The sequence below is a fragment of the Lampetra planeri genome, chromosome 32, assembly GCF_965212315.1.
Source record: "Lampetra planeri chromosome 32, kcLamPlan1.2.h2, whole genome shotgun sequence".
NCBI lineage: Eukaryota > Metazoa > Chordata > Hyperoartia > Petromyzontiformes > Petromyzontidae > Lampetra > Lampetra planeri.
In genome coordinates, this window is record NC_136138.1 from 9,674,965 (window position 1) to 9,695,810 (window position 20,846).

A 20,846-nucleotide genomic window follows, 5' to 3' on the forward strand; every position below is an offset into this window, starting at 1 on the left:
TTTCTTAAATCTCGTGTGTCGCTGCAGGGAACACAACAGCTGGCTCCAGCTGGACAGGCGGGTTTTGGAGCATGACTTTCCGCGGAAATCCGGTGCCATCACGCTGCACTTCGCCGTTAGGTACGACCACCTCGCCCTCATCTAACGCGTTCCGCGTGGTGATGTTTAGTCGATACCCCACGAAAATAATGCGGAGTCGGGATGAGTTCGAATGAAAAACAAGCAGTTTGTTTTTTAAGGACAATTTCAGATCTTTTTTCATGTTTGGGTGTTTTTTGATCGTTGTTTCCATCATGTACTAATGTCAAATGTCTTCCTGCTAGCAATAGCGACATTACTTGATGCCACGTGGCACTAGTTTTGGCAGGAAAAGTGAGAGTGCTGTAATATTAGTGATGTCACTTTCAGTGTGCTGATCAATCCGAAACGTAAACAATGTTTGGATCATCTACAATGTCGTATTGGGGCCTGATTTGTGGATTTTTGTTTGTATTAATCCAAAAACTGGGAGTACATGTTCAACACGGGAGACATTATGGAGAAATTAGAGATTTAAAAACTATCGAAAACCTCTCCCCATCAATCTTAATGCACTCACACTATCTATTAACACTCGCCACTCTGGAGATCTCGAGCCATCGATACCACAATACTCAATCTCTTGTTGATAGAAAAAAAAAATAGGAGGGGCATTAGAAATCAGTGGGGCATCTATAAATCTATATCACAGCCTAAGTTACACATCCGTGTAAATGAGGTCGATACATTTTTCTCTGTCTGTTTATAATGTATTTATTGAGTTTGTTCATTAATGTTTCTTCCTTAAGCAGTTAACCTCGAAGGTTTAGGTTTTTTTAATGTTACAATTTGTAGATCTTATTTAAAAACCAGTACGGAAATAACCAAAGTCTAAAAGAATGGAGTGTTTGGCATTGGACATGCGTGGTGGTTAAACGGCAAACCGAAGCCAAAGAACATACAAAGAGCAAGACCCAATACTGTAACAGCCCTGAACCAATCTGGCCCTGGTTGTAGCAAGAGCCGATGGATTCGTGAATGTATCCCTCGTGGGAGCAGCAACTGAAGTCTGAGTTCGGGGTGCCCTCTATTGGCAGGGGTTTTATTAATGCCCATGGCAAGCGAACGAGCCAGCCAGAAGAGTACCAGGGTGAGCCTCAAATCTCAAAAGCCCCAATTTGATCTGCGTCTGCACGCAGCAGCGTTCAGTTCAGTTGCGCGCACACACAAGCACGTTTAAATTTTGTGACTCAATTATTTATCCAGCAAATGCACGTGAAAGTGGGGGCGGTGGAGTTGAATACGTTCTGACCCGCCCCTACTGGACATCTGCGGTAAAAAGAGTTTCATGGCTAACTGGATTTCTCCAGTATACATTCAGATTCCGATTTTTTTTTCTCTCTGCCAAGTTGCTCGGTAGGGTTGTTTGGCCATACTCCTCCGTGCCGGGTCAGTACGGATCGGTGAAAGGGGCCAGACCGCACAACCGCTTCAGATATCATCCGCTGCTGACGGCAGCCCTTCACCGGGAATCAATCGCGAGCCCAGGCAGAGTGCCCCCCCCCACCTCCCTAAGGTTGTTGAGGCCAGGCACGACTCTCCGGGATTTAGTGCCAATTATTATTTATTTATCTTTCGATTTAAAGCTTTCGTGACTGCAGGGATCCATCTTCTTGGTTCTTTCGGTAAAGTCACGTAGAAGGGAAATAATAAAATAATAAAAATAAAACATAATAAAATATATTACTTTATTATGTTTTATTTTCATTATTAACATAATAAAATATATTATTTTATTATGTTTTATTTTTATTATTTTATTATTTCCCTTCTACGTGACTTTACCCAAAGAACCAAGAAGATATTTATTTATCTTTCACGACCCGCCGGAAAAACACTGCCAGCCCCCTCGGTCACAATGGGTTTAGCGTGGATGTGTTTCAGGCGGCAGCGTGCACTACCGTTGGGGGAAAATCTGAGGATCACGAGAGGTGACTGGTTTTTTGGGAGGGCCTTCATTCAGCAGTGGATTGACCCATGGCGCTGATGATGAATATGATTACGTACTATCACACTGACTCCACGGTAATGCACGCAGTAATATTGGTGCGTTACTCATCTCCGTTGGAGGTCCTTGGCCACTCGCGGGTGCTCCATGTTTCTATGGTGGGGGCCAAGTCTCTCCGCAGCAATGATCACTGTTGACTTCACGCAATTCGTTGCTCATTTTATTGACTCGGAAGGGGCGATCGACTGAGTTCGATCCCTGACTGGGATTTGAACTCCCGACCATCCGATTGCGAGCTGCGTGCTCCGACCACTGCACCACCAGGCCAGAATGTATATATCGGGTGAAAGGCTTTTACGCACGTGAACTGTACACATATGCAATATCAGCAAATTCGAGTTCAGGTTCTCAGCCAGCAGTTGGCAGAGCCTATAGCGAGCTTCTCGAATTGTCCATGATGTTTCCGTTCGTTTAATTTGTTACACAGATGATCCCTTTTAAGCTCGTTGCCCGTCGAGTTTACAAGTGCAATCTGCACGAGTGCAGAGTTCTTCAGGAATATTGCACAACTCACGAACAAAGTGTTTAGCGGTCGTCAACGAATCGCACGCGAATACAAAAAAAATAACGGTGCAGATATAATGTCGGTGCGAGAGGTGCCACAAAAAGGTTGGTACAGGTGCAAGTCAGCTCTTTATATTACTCTGACGTGACATAGACACACACACATTGAAAAAGACAGTGCACATGTGTGGGAGCAAGGGTTGCAAGTGTGCTCATGTGTTTTGGTTGAATAGGGAAATACAGAGGGGGAGTGAAGGAAGGGAACCACCGCTGAAAGGGGGTATTCCAGAAGTGTGGAGCGGCAATGCAGCAAAACATCTGAGGCTATGGTGGAGGGAGTTAGCGGAACTAAGCGGTGTAAGGTGTTTAGGCGGTGAACAGAGGGGGTTGAACACTGTCTTTTTCTTTCGTCTGGATTAAGAGCAGCAGGTTAAAGATGTAATGTTTTATTTGTTATCCACTCAATTTGTCTGTTCAGACGCAGAGTGGATCTCGTCCGCTCTTCCTTTAAAGGACTTAAGACAGCGGCAGCGGCCGAGTGTTTACGATGATGGCCGACGGTTTGGGATTTTGGGTCGCCGAATCTTCGATGCGCCATTTGAACCTTATGTCGGGACCCCGGGGGTCCCATAAGCCCCCGGTTCTCGCATAAACTGAGTTGCGACGTCATTTTATGTCTGTCCAAGGCGAACGACACGGCAATCTATTCCTCTCGATGAGCTCTACACGATGTGTTAATCAAACTTTCAAACATACTCTTTGGTTCTTTCACGGAGTTAGAAATAAAATAAAATAAAACAAATCGCGACGTTTCGATCGCAACACAAGCGGTCGTCATCAGGCAAAGCAAAATTTTCAAAGTTTGGTTTCTCCAGCACATTCGTCCTCGCTGCTGTGCTTAGACGATACGACAACAGAATTATCTGCGCCAGGTGGGTCATGGTGTTTATGTGCACGGTGGGACGGAGTCGCCAAAAATAAATTACGTAATTACGATTTCAACTTCCGTTTATTCGGGACCACGGGGTGTCCCGCCATAAGGTTCAATTTGTGCATCAGGTGGCCGCACCGGCCGCATGGCGGCCTCGGTCCCGGTTCGGTTGATGGATCGATCATTGGACACCGCCTAACGTGAAACGCTGTGCAACGTACAGAGACGAGATGTGCACAGTGAACGTGCTGCGTTGCCCCTCCCAGGTTCTACATTGAGAGCGTCACCTACCTGAAGGACAATGCCACGGTGGAGCTTTTCTTCCTCAACGCCAAATCCCGCATCACCAAGGTAAGGACGCCCCCCCCCCCACACACACACGGCAGTGCATGGTAAGGGCTCTCCTTGCGGTTTCCCTGACTCCGTTTGGTCCTTGTAACGTGGACATTGTAACGTGGAAATTGTAACGTTGACATTGTAATGTGGCCAGTGTAACGTGGACATTGTAACGTGGAAATTGTAACGTTGACATCGTAATGTGGCCAGTGTAACGTGGACATTGTAACGTGCAAATTGTAACGTGGACATTGTAAAGTGACGAGTGTAACGTGGCCGTTGTAACGCGGCCATTGTAACGTGGCAATTGTGACATAGTCATTGCAACGCTATTTTATTATACTGACCGACTCGCCCAGAATGCACCTGATCTTGTGGGCCTCGCAAGCTAAGCTTCAGCCTGGATAGCACTCGGATGGGCGACCACGATGTGCGAGGACAGGGATTGGAGGTTGCTATGGGGTTACGTTGCCAGTAGAGGGCAGTGCCGCTAAATCCATCGTTGCACTGTACCTGCATGCTCGCAAATCCACGCTTGCCTGCCTTTGCAAACTGGAACTGACAAGCGTGGTGATGATGTATGGTAACCCCCCACCCACCCACCCTCCCTCCCGCCCACGACTTGGCACGGTGTGTCCAGAGGCACTCATCCAGCAGTGGATTGACAACAACAAAAACAGTCTCTGTGTATGTACATAGTGACCATAAAATGGTTGGTATTAATGGAAAAAAATGTTACGTGATTATCAGAAAGGTGATTTTCAAGACGTTTCTCCGGCAGATACAATCAGCCCCCCCACCCCCAGAACAATGGTACACAATACATTGGGAAGTGTGATGGTACACATGGGTACACATGATACACAATACACATCGAGCAGTGTGGTGGTACACATGGGAAGGAACCAGAGGTTACATGGGAGCGGGGGGAGCGGTCATTGTTAAGAGAGCGAGCGTGTCGGAGGAGGGGGGGCTCTTGGGGAGTTTAGATTAAGCGAGGAATTTATTGAAGCTGTCGTTAATGAATCACATTTAATAAACGCAGTGGCATGGTCATGTGTCATTGTTTAGTGGTAGTATTTCAAAGGGCGGGTTATGAGAATGTCTGAAGAAGCACTTTTAAAATGCATGTCAATCTCAGATTGTCCATTTTAACTGGAGCACGTTTCCGTATTCTCCGCATTGTCAAATAAAATCCCCCGGATATATTTAAAGCAAACGTTTGTGGTTTGTCTTATAATCCGGAGCATCTCATCATTCTAAAAATATGGTAACAATTTGTATAAATGTATGTAAAATACAATGATCGGGGTGTAACGATCCACAACCCTGGCCATTGTTAATTGTTGTGATTCGGATGTTGTATTTGGATTTAAAAATCAATAAATTTTTGCACTTTAGTGAAAACTCAAATTGATTCTTGCACATGGCGATATGTTCAGGAGCGATATGACAATGCCGAGGTCTGCTAGCCACGAGAGGGCTTCAGGAGAAAGTTGGTGACGATAGCCTCCACTAGTGGCATCCGGTGTCACGTGCGCCCATAGTTTTCGATGTATATCTGTATTTTAAAAAAATCCCCAGTTCCTGCACACGCATTTTAATGAACGTATCGTGAGCTTAGCAATCGTTGCATCATTACGCCTCGCCACATGACGATCAGTCTCGTGGCGCCTCCGATTAGCACGGTTGGCTCCGTACGGCGCGAAAGAAGTTCAGCATACGCACATATGCACTCCGCGTGGCGATATAGACACGTGCAAGGTACAGCAAGCCTAACTGTTGAAGCTCTGCCTGTGCCGCACGAGGATGCAAGAGACGGCGCGTTGGTAAACCTTCATCTTCCTGGGGCGTGCAACTCGTCACCAATTTGTGATAGCGCCCCTGCAAAGACAGCTGTGATAACCCAGTGCCGCTTCGCCAGGAGACAGAGAGGCGCGTTTTCTCGCGAGCTGGGTTTCCATCATCCTATCCCCGGGACCTCGGTAGGTGGGGAGTGGGGAGGGGAGCGAATATTCGTAATGTAACCTGCGAACAATGCGTGGGAGTGCTTTGAGCGCGGCGAAATTGCACAGGAAGCTCACGTTGGTCTCGTACTCCAAGTGTCCAAGGTCACAGCTGTGGTTCTTTTTGTGTTTTCTTTCCCCCTTGACGTAGATGTAGGAAAGGTGCCATACACATTGTCCAATTCAATGCCGTGTGCGCTGTAGAAACCTTAGAGGGTAACGGATCCCCGCCCCCAGCCCACTCCCCGGCCTCGCGATTTGATGAACTGTCGTGATTCATGGTCATGATTCGATTCAAGATTGATTGTGGTTGTGTGTACGTAGCCAACCGTGCTAATCGGAGGCGCGCGGGGGAAGGACGACAAGCTAAAGCCTGCAGAGGTTCATTTGAACCCAACACATACAACATAAGTATCATAATAAACTAAATAAAAATATCTATTCTAGAAGTGGCCAAGTGGCTCTCAAGGGTTAGAGTGCTGAGCTAGCATTGCTGACATCATGAGTTCAAATCGAGGCAGCTGCCAGTGATTAAACCGGGTGTCAACCCAAGTCACCACTGACTGACTGCACAAAAAAAAAACCCCTATCACGTCAAATTTGGCTCTGCACTTAATTTGGCTCAAATCCAGCTCTGCGGATGAAAAATTACCGTCTTTGACTGTCACGCGGTGAACATTACTCGCAATGGTAGAGCAGGTGGAAAAGCCGTACCTTCTGCCATGTGGAGCAGAGGTCACTTTGACGGGATCTCGGTGGTAGCTCTGTGAAATCCGCATCCGTGAGCCATTCTCTACCACCAAGGATTGCACTGCTCTGATAGATACGTAAGAATTACACTGGTCAACACACTTTTTCTGGCAAAAGGTATTCCAACGGTTTCAATGTAATTTTGGGGTGCCGATTCCAAATCTGGCATCAGTTTTTGTCTATCACATCAGGTTTTTGAGATATCAAATATTGCATTTTCAATAAAAACTGCAGAAGAAAAATATTAAATAAATGTGGATATCTACATAAAATGATATTATAAACACACTATCCTAAAAATACAGCACCATATTTTAACACTAAAGCAGTCACTGACTCACAACAACTTGCAATCATAAGTGACAGAGTTAATTTCGGGTAAAATCAATGAAAATGGGGTATGCCGATAGCATAAAAATGAGATGTGATAGAGCAAATCCGGCACCCTGAAATTTGCCTTAAACAACTGAAAAAGTCTAGGCCAGAAAAACATGTTTTTTTGTTGACCAGTGTAATTTGTCTCATCACGTGCCTCCGATAGCAAAGTTGGGATAGAATTCCAGACAAAGACGGGAATCACACATGCAATGTAATGCATGTATTGTGAGTTTCAGAATGTATTTAATTGATGAATCAATGCATCATTACTCACCTTATAGAAGCTCAAGGATAATTACTAATACATTATTTGACCATATCACTTTAGCAAAGGAGACATTGGTGTTATTTCTTTACGTATTAATACTTATAATATTCATTATTTTAAGTAAAGTAAGGTCTATATTACCACCAATTCTGATTCGAAATAACAGTATAGTTCACAATCCTATTGATTGCCCCTTTTTGTAGCGATCGCTTAGGCAGGCAAAACCCACGAACGGTTTTGACTTGTTTGAGTGTCATTATCAGAGAGTAACCTCTTCAACGAATGCTGTTACGTGTTGTGTATGGGGGGCTGTGGTGATGGTGGTGGTTAGTGCGCTACACTACGAGCCCGGCGACCAGAATTCTAATCCCGTCCATGGCTGACATTCAGCGGCGATTTTTGTCCTGGTCCTGGGCCTACCCATCACCAATCCACACTGACCGAAGTATGACCAAACATTCCCCAAAACGGACATACGGTTCGGGAAGGCCTTCGTATCAATGTGCGGTCACGGTGGAACGAAATTGTTCAAGGAGGGACCCTATTCTGATGAACCAAAACGCTACGTACGGTCGTTGAACTTCTTTCGCACCGCGTGCAGCAAACCGTGCTAATCGGAGGTGTCATTGTAGTTTTGTGTTGTGGATGGCAGAAAAGACTGCTGTTTATGTATTCATTATATACTGGCAACATTCCACCAAGACAGCACTTGATAACATATCAATTAATTTTTACAAATCCAGCAGCAAACCGTGCTAATCGGAGGTGTCATTGTAGTTTTGTGTTGTGGATGGCAGAAAAGACTGCTGTTTATGTATTCATTATATACTGGCAACATTCCACCAAGACAGCACTTGATAACATATCAATTAATTTTTACAAATCCAGCAGCAAACCGTGCTAATCGGAGGTGTCATTGTAGTTTTGTGTTGTGGATGGCAGAAAAGACTGCTGTTTATGTATTCATTATATACTGGCAACATTCCACCAAGACAGCACTTGATAACATATCAATTAATTTTTACAAATCCAGCAGCAAACCGTGCTAATCGGAGGTGTCATTGTAGTTTTGTGTTGTGGATGGCAGAAAAGACTGCTGTTTATGTATTCATTATATACTGGCAACATTCCACCAAGACAGCACTTGATAACATATCAATTAATTTTTACAAATCCTTTTGAGGCCCCCCCCCCCTCCCACGTCCGAGTTTCAAGCTGTGACACCGAAATGTGTCGGTGCACACGTGTAAGTGATGATGCTGATTCGCTCGCTCCCAGTAGAAATTACCGGGTGTGTTGCATCATAATTGAACCACAGGTTTAGGACTTTATTTCGGCTTGTCCCATGGCAAATGCGGCATGAAGAGTGCACACTTGGTCGAGGCTATTAACGTCTGCGCTGCGGTGACAACATTTAAGCCCTGCACGCTCGCACACACACGATCAATTGCAGTCGGTGCGTTCCTTGATGGCGCACAATATTACATAATCCAGAGAGAGATGTTGACTTGTTACATTGAGAACAAGACCGATAGCCCGGGCGCTATTAATAGTGGCGAATGATAAAGTTAACATTATCACCTACAAAAATAACGGAACACGGCATCTCGCCAACTGGGCCGTCACACTGTAGAGCTGCCAAGATTTTTTTCTTTTTTCACCCACTGAGACTCCAGAACTCTTAAAAAGAGCTCACGGCTCATGTGTGGTCTACAGCTTTGACAGATTTCAACACAAGCCCACACTCGGATGCTGGCAATCGGCACACGCACACGCGCGCACACCCAGTTGGGGGAATAATCCTGAACAGATGGCGGAAAAATAACAGAGCCCTGCCACTTACCGGCGGTGATCTGCCAAGCGACAACTGACTTTAATTGGATGATTCCTGCAAATGAACAAAACGTGTTAATTGTTTGTTTTCTGCAATTTGTGCTAATGCGACTTTCGACTTTCCGCGGACACGGCATCACATTAGCTTAGACTGTTTGTTACATTCAAGCATGATTTACAGCCCTTTATCAATACATTGCTGGATGCAGACCTACCCGTGCTATCTCATTCATTGGGATGGTATGGCCATTCTTTATCCCGCTGGTGAGTGTGGGTTTGTGAAAGGGAAAAGGGGGGCAGCACAGATGTCACGAGCCACTGATGGTAGCCGTGGCCAGGTTCATATTGCAGTGTGCTAACCACTGCGCCACCACTCCCACCCTATTTAAACATGGAATTTGAATATCTGCTCAGAGAGCAATGATTCACACTCGCAATAGTAAAATTAATTGTCTTGAATTCATATTCGAGATTTGATTCCAGGATCGTGTGTTTTTTTTACATTGCAATCAATAGTATCACCTCTAGTGACTGCAGGGGTCATATATACATACACACGTGAGCACGTATTGTGAGCTTAAGAATCAATATTAATCGATCATGTCCTCATTTTTTGTGCGGCATCTCTAAATATGTGCGAGTGCTCTTCTTAACTGCTTGCCAAATTATCCTGAGCATGGTGCGTTGAATACGAATGTGGAAAATGATTGATTTGCAATACAACGAATGATTTGCAATACAATGTACGCGACCTAGTATCGCGTACATCATATGAATGGTTGCTTATCTGTCTTGACTGATTTCTCATCCTCTCAAATCCCCGAAATGCCATGACCTATAAAGCAGACATTTGCCAGTGATCCATCTCATTGCAGTGACTGCATCAGTAATGAAAATGTGGCAAAGTCCATAAAATTCTAATAAACCATGTCAAACTCCTACCCATTCCATTCCCATCTCGCAGACTAATGAACAATTCCGTACTGTGGCTGCGTGGTCAATAATAAATACATGAAATAAAAATATCATAAAGCCCTTTTGTCAGGCCACTACTGGATGAAGGCCTCCCCAATCCTTTTAGTCACGGGGGTTGTTTTACCGTACTCTGCACTTTCCCGAGAAATTTGAAACGGATATCAATAAAAGTAGAACTCTCAAGTATTTCTCCTGTCAAAAAAAAAACCCCATCTAAAACTTTGTCCCGAAACGTATGTATGCAGTGATTAACCCCCCCCTCCCCTCACCCCGAACTGAGGCAGTTAAAGCCCCACGGATCAACGGGATTGATGTCTGAATGCCCCTGTCTCTGGCTGCTTAAGCCAGCCTCCCTTGTTGGGGATGAGCGCTAAGCACCGCAGCAGCCACCACCACCACCATCAGCAGCAGCAGCAGCTAGCGCGAAACAACAAAAACTGGGCACCCTTTTAATGAGCCACATCTGCTGCCGACGCGACGTGCGACGCTGGCACTTTCACACAAATCAGGGATCGCCAACAATGAGGGGGGGGCGGGAGGGGGGGGCTGTGTGAAGCAGGGTGGCGGGAGGGGTGCAGGGATCGGCGGTGGGGGGGGGTAATAAAACGCTCATGCTCACAAAACGCAAGGCAGATGCTCAAGTCACATGGCCACCTGTATGAGTTTTTTTGTTGTTGCTCAACGTTAGATTCTTTTGCTTTTGATTTTATGTTCAGGAATTATGTAGGCGCACGCACAGCCCATCGCGTCAATCCACTACTGGATGAGGGCCCTCCAATTCCTTGTGGGCTATGAGAGATATTTCACCATACTTCGCCACGCAGGTCCAGCGTGGGTTGGTGGAGGTGGAGGGGGAGAGTAGAATAATGGATTTGTTACACTGCCCTCGACTGACCACATTTCCCACGATTATACCTGGCTTATGTGCATGGTGGTCACCCATCCTTGCACTGTCCAGGTTCAAGCCTGATTCGCTTACAGGATCTAACGAGATCAGACACATTCTGGGTGAGTTGGTCGTAGACTAATTATGAATGCGAATCTATGCACGTATATAAACAATATGTAGAGAAAGTTGTGTCATTGTGGTTACTACATCATGAACAACTTCAAACAATTCATATTTAAACCTGGTCTGACCCTACTCTAGAGTGATTCAGCCTGAAATTATTGCTTGTCGTCCTATGGTCAACATCAGCACTGGGCATCATAGGAAGAATAGTTGGCATACCAGCTGGGTCGTATGATGCGCACCATATTACAGTCGAGATATCACACAGCACGAACAATGCCAGGCAGTTGAAACATCGACTCTTCTTAACTCACAGGGCAGAAAAAAAGCACACCCTTATTTAACCTCCGTATAATACATCAGTCCTTTCCACATTTTTAGCCTGACATAAAATACCCCTAAACGTGCCAACATTTCAAAAGAGAGCGGGCGTCAGTTGCGTTAGTTTTTTTATTTTATCCCCCCCCCTTTCTGTGTTGTGCTTCCACAAATAGACCTTGGCGGCTGGTATCACTTATTTCCAAGGCACGGGTTCTTTAAAGGAACTCTTAGCTGCTTTTCTCTTTCCCCAGGGCCTGGCCCCAGGGCCTGGGCCCCAGGGCCTGGCCCCAGGCCTGCGCAAAAACTTGAGCCCCCCACCACCTCTCTCTCCCCCGCCTCGTGGCCTCATAGAAGCTCGTCTGTCCGTTTGAGTTAGCACCTTTAGGCTGCCACTTGGGAGGAACGTTACCTAAAATGCCCTTTTGGGTCGGTTTTTTTTGTTGTTGTTATTTTTGCACCTGCACAGACATTCTACTGAACTATAAACTAAAGACATTTTTTTTTATTTTACCAAGTAAAGCCCACTGAGCGTAATAGCTTCTTTTTCAGAAGTGACCTGGCCACAAATGACAGCTCAACAAAGTGTCTTATACTCTTTGGTTCTCTCAGTAAAGTCACGTAGGTATAAAATAAAATAAATCGTGACGTTTCGATCACAAGGCAGAAAGAACCAAAGAGTATGGATTCCTGCAGTCACGAAAGCTTCAAATCAAAAGTGTCTCATCATGTGGAAATCTATAGCAACCGATTACTCTAAACGTCCAATAATGTTTCGCAGCCGAATACTCTGCTGTAGTTGGTCATGTTTATAGACCTGGATATTGATCACTCTAAAAGGGGAGAAATAAAAAAAAATATTTAATAGGCAACATGTCAGGCAAGGCACCTTCTTCTTTGACCAAAACTTCGCTTATTTCACATTATTTCCTTTTAAGGCAGTGTTCTTGATACATGCGTCGAGTGTTAGGTATACGTGCTGGTGCACCACTGCCAATGCAGTATCAACAAAAACATTATGTTTGGATTGGCTTCCTAACTTCAAGATCTGCTGCATCCATAGAAAAAAAAAATGTAACGAGCCCGAGTTGGCCGGTGGGTCCCCCTTGCGAGCACAACTCCAACAAGAACCACTCACCACATTCATCATCAACGCTGCCTTATTGTAGGGAAAAAAATTCTATCATCGGCCATTATCAATTCACTTCTGGATGAAGGCCTCTCCAACCGTTGCCGTTTCCACACTGGGCACAAGCCACGCCTGGGAATGGTTACCGACTGCCAGAGGTCGCAAACGGGTTTTGATTCCTTACCCGTACCCGTACCCGGCCGCACCAGGGTCGCAAACGGGTACCCGTACCCGTACCCGGCCGGGTACGGGTACCCGTACGCTACCCGTACCTTACCCGAAATGAGTGACAAACGGTTACTCACCGGTGACTCACGGACTACCCGTACCCGGCCGCACCAGGGTCGCAAACGGCTACCCGTACCCGGCCGGGTACGGGTAGCCGGGTATCGGGTAGGGTACGGGTATCGGGTACCCGGTTGCGACCTCTGCCGACTGCCCCAGAGACCACATTCATAAGTTGTACGTTTAGGTGCGTGTATGCTTAGGTGTATCACTGCATCGCGTGGCTTCACTGCACCGCGCCCTTTCAGATGCGCTTCCGCAGACGTCTGGAACGTTCTTCCTTCCGATGTTAGGAAGGCACTGGAGCGATACACTTTTAAATCATCTAGATCGAAAACTCATTTCTTTAAAACTGCTTTTTGTGTTTAGTTTGTTGTCCTTGCGCCGCACCTCCCATTAGTGCGGTTGGCTACGTACGGTGCGAAAGAAGTTCAACATACATACGTACATCAGCATAGGTGTATCTCCCAAACATAGTGATCGAATTGCTCGCACAGTCTGACTCATTGTATGGACAATACGAATGTAAGTGTTTTTTAACAATACATCCCGTCTAATATTAATTAGGATCGATCTTATTGAAAGTTACATTTCTGTTTTAAGCTTTATATTGTTCATGTTTTTGAAACGTTGAATGTCTCTGCCAAACGTAAAGGGATTTTTTTTTTATTATCACTTGTTATTTTGACATTGTGTCCTGTCTGTTCTCCAAATTTTTACCGCATATGTACCGTCTTTGCTTTCATGAATCAGGTTTCCCTTTTAAACGGAGACTTTAAATCTCATCGGTCAGGTCACTCGATTATAAATTAAGTTTATTCGCTTCCTGACGGCTTCAAAAACTATCCGTAAAATCATGTTTGCTGTAGAGAATTGTTCAGCTCATAATCTTGCACTCTGCTCAGGATCGCACAGTACACACGATGCACACGCTAGAATGTGGATGCGTAAATAATAATAATAATAATCTTAATTTAGAATTTCAAAGAGAGAAAAAAATACTTTTATAACCATCCATAATATAGGTTTTTGGGTCAGATCGCGTTATTTATAAATGTGTCGTAACCCTCCACTACCCGACATGGCCAAACAGTAAAAAATGTGTCACGTTTTTCAAAGGACAAAATAATTCAGCAGCAAATTTTAAAATTTGCTGTTGATTCTCTCTTCAACACACCAGTGGGCTAAAGAAGTGAATTATTTTGTCCTTTGAAAAGACGTGACACATTTTTTACTGTTTGGCCGTGTCGGATGGTGGAGGGTTACGACACATTTATAAATAACGCGATCTGACCCAAAAACCTATATTATGAATAATATTGGTCGCGAAAGCCTACGTGTTAAACTGACTTTTATAACTGTATTACGTTTATGTATTACTTTAGAGCTATGCCAAGCTAAGGCATATTTAGGATTCTTGACATTAAGTGGGAACGTCCAAGATGCAAATTAACCAAAATCAAGGCAGATATCGAGAAAGTCTGCCGCTCATTATGCAAGGGGAGCCAACCTGGGTCGGGCCTGGAAGGCCATCGGGTTTGTTTTATCTTCTGGTTTATTTTTTGGTTCAGCTATTTCTCCCTTCTCTCAGATTCTCGTCAAATTCCTGGTCTCGTTGCTGTTGCCATTAATATAGTTCTCTCAATGAAATGGCTATATACATATATCCATGTGGCTAAAACCTGTCGCGCTAATTCATCCTCCGTTTATAATTAAATGTATTCACGCCTGCAATTTTAAAGGAGATGACTTTATCGTTGTGCGGGTGACAGGTGCTCAGTACAAGCACACAAATAATATAGAGCACTTTGATAGATCCCAGCCATTCTCAATCTACCATTGTCGATGAAGGTTTTTTTTTTTACCATACTTAACCAAACTGGTCATTACGGTCTTCTTGGTTCTTTCGGTAAAGTCACGTAAAATGGAAATAATAAAATAATAAAAAATTTACATAATAAAATACAATTCTCATGACGTTTTGGCCACAACGCAAGCAGCCGTCCTCAGATGAAGAACAGGTCTGTCGGAAAGACAGCGTCTGAATGTCTTTCCGACAGACCTGTTCTTCACCTGAGGACGGATGCTTGCGTTGTGGCCGAAACGTCGTGAGAATTGTATTTTATTATGTTTATTTTTATTATTTAATTATTTCCCTTCTATGTGACTTTACCGAAAGAACCAAGAAGATGAATCCCTGCAGTCACGAAAGCTTTACATCGAAATGGTCATTACGGGTTGGCAAAGGAAGGAAAATGGTAGGCCCGGCAGATATAATGCTGCACTAATTTCATTCGTGGCCGGATATCGAACTCGGTTCGCCGGATTCATAGCACAGCACGCTACACCTAACACTATTTTTTATTTTACCAGGATAAGGCCCCCTGAGCTATATAGTTTTTTTCAGAAGCGACCTGGCCACAAATGATAGCTCAACGAAGTGGATTATCACGTGAAAATGTATAGCAGCCAAATACTCTAAACGCATGTTTCTAAATGTGGAGGGAAAAACAGAGGACCCAGAGAAAAATCCACACGACCACGGGGAGAGAGACGTGCAGGGTCGGGATCGAACCCACAACCTCCTGTATACCAGGCGAGGTAATTAACAGCTCACTCGGAAACTCAATTTAATCTGGAAGATATTTACAAAAAGACACTTGCTACATATGCCACGGGCTAATAAATACACGACAAGCCAGCCCTTTGCTTAAAGACACAATCGAGTGATCGTATCTCGTTTGCAAGGGAGAGACGTGCACAATAATTTCAACAAAAGAATGAATAAATACCCTTGATTTTCAGGGGGGAAAATTACTAGAAAAATGTCAAAAGATTTTTATTCTGAGGATACAGGCATTCACAGCCCGTACAATTAAAGGATATGTTGACTGCAAGGTTCAGCTGTGTCAATTATTGCCCTTCCGTGTTTTTTTCCCCATTTCGTGGCCCATTGTTTCTGATCGGTGTTTGCGCAAAGTTGGTGTAAATACAGAGCCTGTTTGGAGGGGTGTTTATGGACAGCCAGTCAGACAAGCTAGCCAACTAACCGGCACGCCAGCCAAGTATAGCACTGAGGGAAATGATGGAGCCCCGGCCAGCAACCAGTGGAGAGAGATGGAATTTTAACTTTGATGCATTTCCAGCTTCAATTAATGAATATGCCTACAGCTGAGCTAGCATGTTGGGCTTATATGCATAGGAATGCAGTGGCTCATTCTGCAAGTCAGGAGCAGGGCCGGGATGTACCATGTGTGAGCCCATAAAACAAAGAGTATTGTTAAAAGTTGTTTTTAAGTTTTAAAAAAAAGCATGCAAACTTATTTAGGCTGGCAGCTACATTGTTGAGACAACCAACAATCATCGGATCGCTTGAGTTGTTGAAAGGTGTTCGCTAAAATTTTGGCTATTTAAACTTTCGACTGCACTGAAGGCTGGTGCACCCCCTGCAGTGTCGTGGCACATTCCAGTGAGTCTCAAGCCATCCTTTTGAAGGATCAGTTGTGTGGGGGGTGGAGGGAAAGCAGAGGGAGAGAAAGAAACGAGGCGGGGTTTGATTTCCCCCCGCTTTGCGCTTCTCTCTCTCTCTCACTCCTCACTCTGTCGAAGTGAAACACCCCAACTGGTGTGCCTGCTTGCTTGCTTGCCTGCTTGCTGCTGCTGCTGCACGCTCGTACACGGGACAGGAAGACTGAAGGAAACTTTCACATTTCCCTTTCCGCAGGGACTGCTGGAGGTGGACAGCGAGACTGCCTTTGAACTTGCCGCTTACATTCTACAGGTGAGCTGAAGATGATCACAAGGCACAAGCGCAACGGGCGTGCGGGACCCCGCGCGCGCACACACGCGCACAATCGCCGCGCGCGCGTGAAAAACATTGCTGCGTTTGTCATAAGCGCCAAACATTTGCGGCGGAAAGTTATTGTCGCTATTGCACAGTGACAACAACGATGGGCTGGTTTGGCGAAATCTCTGCCTTGTTGTTGGTTGCTCTCCTGAGCTCCTTGTCTGTGTTTTAGTTTGTTTTACCCGTGTCGCATTACCTCCACCCCCCATGTCTTTCTCCGGTTCTCCCGGCTTTATCTTTTCCACGTTCCTCTTACTTTTCTTCTCCTTCTAATCTCACACACACGGTGCGTGCCCCCCCCCCCACCTCTGTCTCTCTGGTAGATTGCCACCACTCGCTAACCATATCAACCTTTGTGGTTTTGCTCGTGCGTAACTTCGCCGAACTTTCCCATGCACGTTCGTAAAGCTTCGTACTTGCCTAAGCGCAAAGTCTCTCTCTCCCCGCGCCGCGTATGTGTGCTGTGTTTACACGGCCATCCGTCTGCGGATGTTTATCCATAAACCTGGCAGTGTTATATTTATGGTCGTGCATGAGTTGCGGATGAAATGCAATGTTTTGAGATTGGATGCATTATCCAACGTCAGCTCCCATTTCGCACATCCACTTTCGTAGTGCAAACGTAATCATGTGTGTGACGTTTAAACGGCCAACAGTACAATGAGTTTTTATATCGTGCTCAAGAGGTTTTGAAGATTCTACACAGCTCTATTCACTCTGATTTCCCGATGTTCATATCGTTTTTTGTACAATACTGTGCAGTGTTGTGTACCAGTAGTAGTCGACTTTGCCTGCTTTGTTTATTGGCTTTCGTATCCCATGCTTTCAATAAGCACCAAAATAAATTAGTTTAAAAGTTATGATATTACGTTTGGATTCAGTGCCCTTCAAACCCTTGAGAAGTTTAGGTTTAAAAACAAATATGTTCATTAATGTAGTCCCCAATTTTAATGGACCAAAAATCTAAGATTTAGGTTTTTTGATTTCAATATCTGGTGACATATTCCCCTAAATCTCCATAAGCTCCGGATATAAAGTTTGTATGTATAAGTTCAAACAATAGAAAGTAAGCCATACATTGTCCCCGTATTTTGGAAGTGTAAAATCACATTTTTTTGGTTTTAAGTTTCCAGATTCATACCTCCAATGTCAAATTTGGATTTGGCATTCCTGAAAACCTCCAGAAGGAAATGTTTCCAGGGCCTAATCTATTTTTTCTGTAATGTAGAAATATTTTCTATTTACCCCTCAGCTAGACAAAACAATGTTTTGCGGCAGCTGAGAAAAGGCCTTCATCCAGCGGTGAACTTACTTTGGCTGCTTTTTGTGTTTTCTAGAGTAACAAGCATTGATTTTACTTGCACATTTTTGAGCTCTCTTGCCCTCCGAGGACGACACCTTCATTATGTATGTCAGTCATGAAATCGGTGACTAATAACTGGCTCTATTAAGTTATTATTTATATAAAATAAGTGCAAAGGGCATGCTGGTAGTACAATAGAATAGAGTGCTGGCATAAATAATTTAATGTAATTTTATTTATCTACCTATAAGTAACTCCTCCAATGCACATGATCTCTCTTTCAATAAAAACCTGCTCTAACCATGTTGACATTGCACGGCGACTATCATTAACGATTTTGAAATAGCCTGTAGTTCAGTTTTAATTTGAGATATGGACCAAATAACTCATGGGTGTGAGAAAACTAGGCCTAAGGAACCCAAAACGTTCAGATGAAGGGAATCAGCCACATTTTGTGCCCCTTCATTATGTAACAGCCTCCATGGGCCCATTTGTGTAGTTTAAATTGGGCCCTCACAGACTACTTCGGGCCTCCAATTTCAATTTTTATTTCCCACAATTACTGAAATACACGTGATCTCAGTTGCCCCCTATCAGAACACAACTCCATGTTTTTTTTTACATCTGAGGACCGTATTCCTGCCTTGTTGATTTTTAAACATGCTTGTGGATGATAGCTGTAAGGTGATCAGCGACTGGAGAACTCTGAGCTCTGTTTAGCTGTGGTCTGCATTGAGCTGCAATGTTTGTCAATTGTAGACAAAACAGGTCAACCTTCCAAAAGAGACTTGAAGCCGCATCCATGTGGTTTCACACGGTGCAGGAACGGAAATAAAAAATAAAACACATTAATAGATACTGTGGATATCTTGCAGAGGGGCTAAGCTTAGAAGAGAGAGTCACTTCACTTTGTCCTTGGAGGATGAAATCAGTCTTGGATACAATGAGGTCACTCTGCTGCATGCACTGACGTTCAACTTTTCGAACCTCTTGCCGATACAAATAAGTCAGTCGTTCGCCATCACGCCCACCGTTGGCATCTTGTTAAGGCATGCGATGAATACAGCATTGTTATCGTGTCAACAATACTCACCGCCGTTAGGTGCATCGTGTGCTTCCGCTGATGGGTCGAGTCATTTCACTGCTTCGCACACAGCACTCGGGGTGTTCACACCACACACAAACAGAAGCCGGTGCTCTTGTGTAAGCGCGCACACAGCCCCGACACATGCGCGCGCTTCCACACATGCGCACACCGCCGCCTCTGCAATTGATTTAAGGATAAACATTCCCCCGAGCAACGGCACGATAGCCGGTGGAACAAACACTAAAATGGATTTGTGATTAACAATGTCAAAGTAACAAGCCGTAAGTCAATGTTTAATCCTAACATATTCGATAAACTTAAAACACCAAATGGATCCCACGACTTCCATCCCCGGGTCCATCCTAACACTTGTTATGAGCGATTCTAAACAAAGTAGTCCTCTTCCCAAGTCCCCCCTCGAAGTAGAAGAGTGAATGCAGTGCATTGGTTGCCATGGAAATGTGGGCTTTGTGTAGGGCAGGAGGATTGTGGCCGACCCATACATCGCTAAAGTAAAAGCATCGCTGTGAGAGAGAAAATGATACCGCCCTAAGGACCCGAGCACATTTCACGCCCATCTGCTTGATGGGCAGAACCAGATTCTCCAGGGTATTTTTAAAAACTGGATCGTGGTCTGCTTGGTCTATGGATAGATTAATCATGTTGTCTGCAAGCTGCCCTCAGAGCCACCCACCTGAATTTGGCAATGCGGAAAAATCTGGTTTGGCATGTGCTTTTGGAGTTCATTTAATCTGTTTGGTCACATAAAGCACACGTGATAAGAGCATTTTTTTTTTAACTTGTTGTATTTAATGTACACACAGTCGCGGGGGCTTGCTCACAGTTTTTTTGTTGTTGTATGAAAACACATATCTGTACTATCACTCAAAGATAACTTTTGCCCCCTTTGTTTGTTAGAGTGCATGTACAAACTCTCCTCCCGATAACCCTTGGGGCCCTGGGGTCTGTACAGCTGTCGAGAATTACTCTCGCAATCTCAGCTCCTCTCTCACCAAAAACCTGGTCTCAGGTTTCCCCCAGTGGGATGTGAAAAGTCAGGCACATCCCACAAACAGCTCCCCTCCAGCATCAAGAGCCAGTTTTCTCAGCTGCTCAAAGAAATAAAGAAAGGAAGAAATAATAAATAAGGCCGCGAGAAAAGGAAGAGAAATTGAAAATGAATGAATGGGGTAAAATATATTTTTGCACGCGCTGCCTTTCCATTGGAGACCTTTTTGAAGGTAACTTTTTGAGTTTCCGTCCTGTTGATTTACATTGAGCACTGTTTTCTGGTCTGTCAGGTGTGGCAAAGTCGAATTGTAATTGCGTTGGAGCTCCGCCAACCTGTCCTTTGCTTGCACAGGATGTGGTAATTTGAAATATGTATATAAATTAAATCAATACATTTGTAAAATGAATGAAAATTTTATTCGCTTAAATGTATCCAAAAAAGGAGCCCCCCAGTATACCGTCGTCTGCCACGGTCCACTTCGGCTGTTGGCCATTCTTGTGGGTTTTTAATTGTACATTTTTTTTAAGTGTAGAGGGGGAAAAACACGACCAACTTGTAAGGCGTATTCGTGTGAAGAATGTGTGCGTGCCGTACATTGCGGGCAGCTTTTACAACCACTTGTCCACATTGATCCAGACAACCAGCGGAAATGCACACAGCATAACAATCACTGCACACATCAGCTCGACAACAAGGTGGTGCACTTTGATGAGAAAGGTTGACGAACAAATGGGGTCAGCCCGTTTGCGTGCATGCCCACGGCACGCAAACAGCATTGCTGAAACG

General features: G+C 44.6%; 1 protein-coding gene across 3 annotated transcripts in view; it reads left to right on the top strand.

Moving 5' to 3' along the window:
- LOC144729428 (FERM domain-containing protein 4A-like) overlaps positions 1-20,846 on the top strand; it is a 232,428-nt gene that overhangs the window by 121,101 nt on the left and 90,481 nt on the right. For all 3 annotated transcript variants that reach the window (XM_078609705.1, XM_078609706.1, XM_078609707.1), the window contains exons 4-6: positions 28-120; positions 3,788-3,872; positions 16,536-16,592. In XM_078609705.1, coding sequence (XP_078465831.1) covers positions 28-120; positions 3,788-3,872; positions 16,536-16,592 — 235 coding nt within the window. The remainder of the gene's footprint in view (positions 1-27; positions 121-3,787; positions 3,873-16,535; positions 16,593-20,846) is intronic.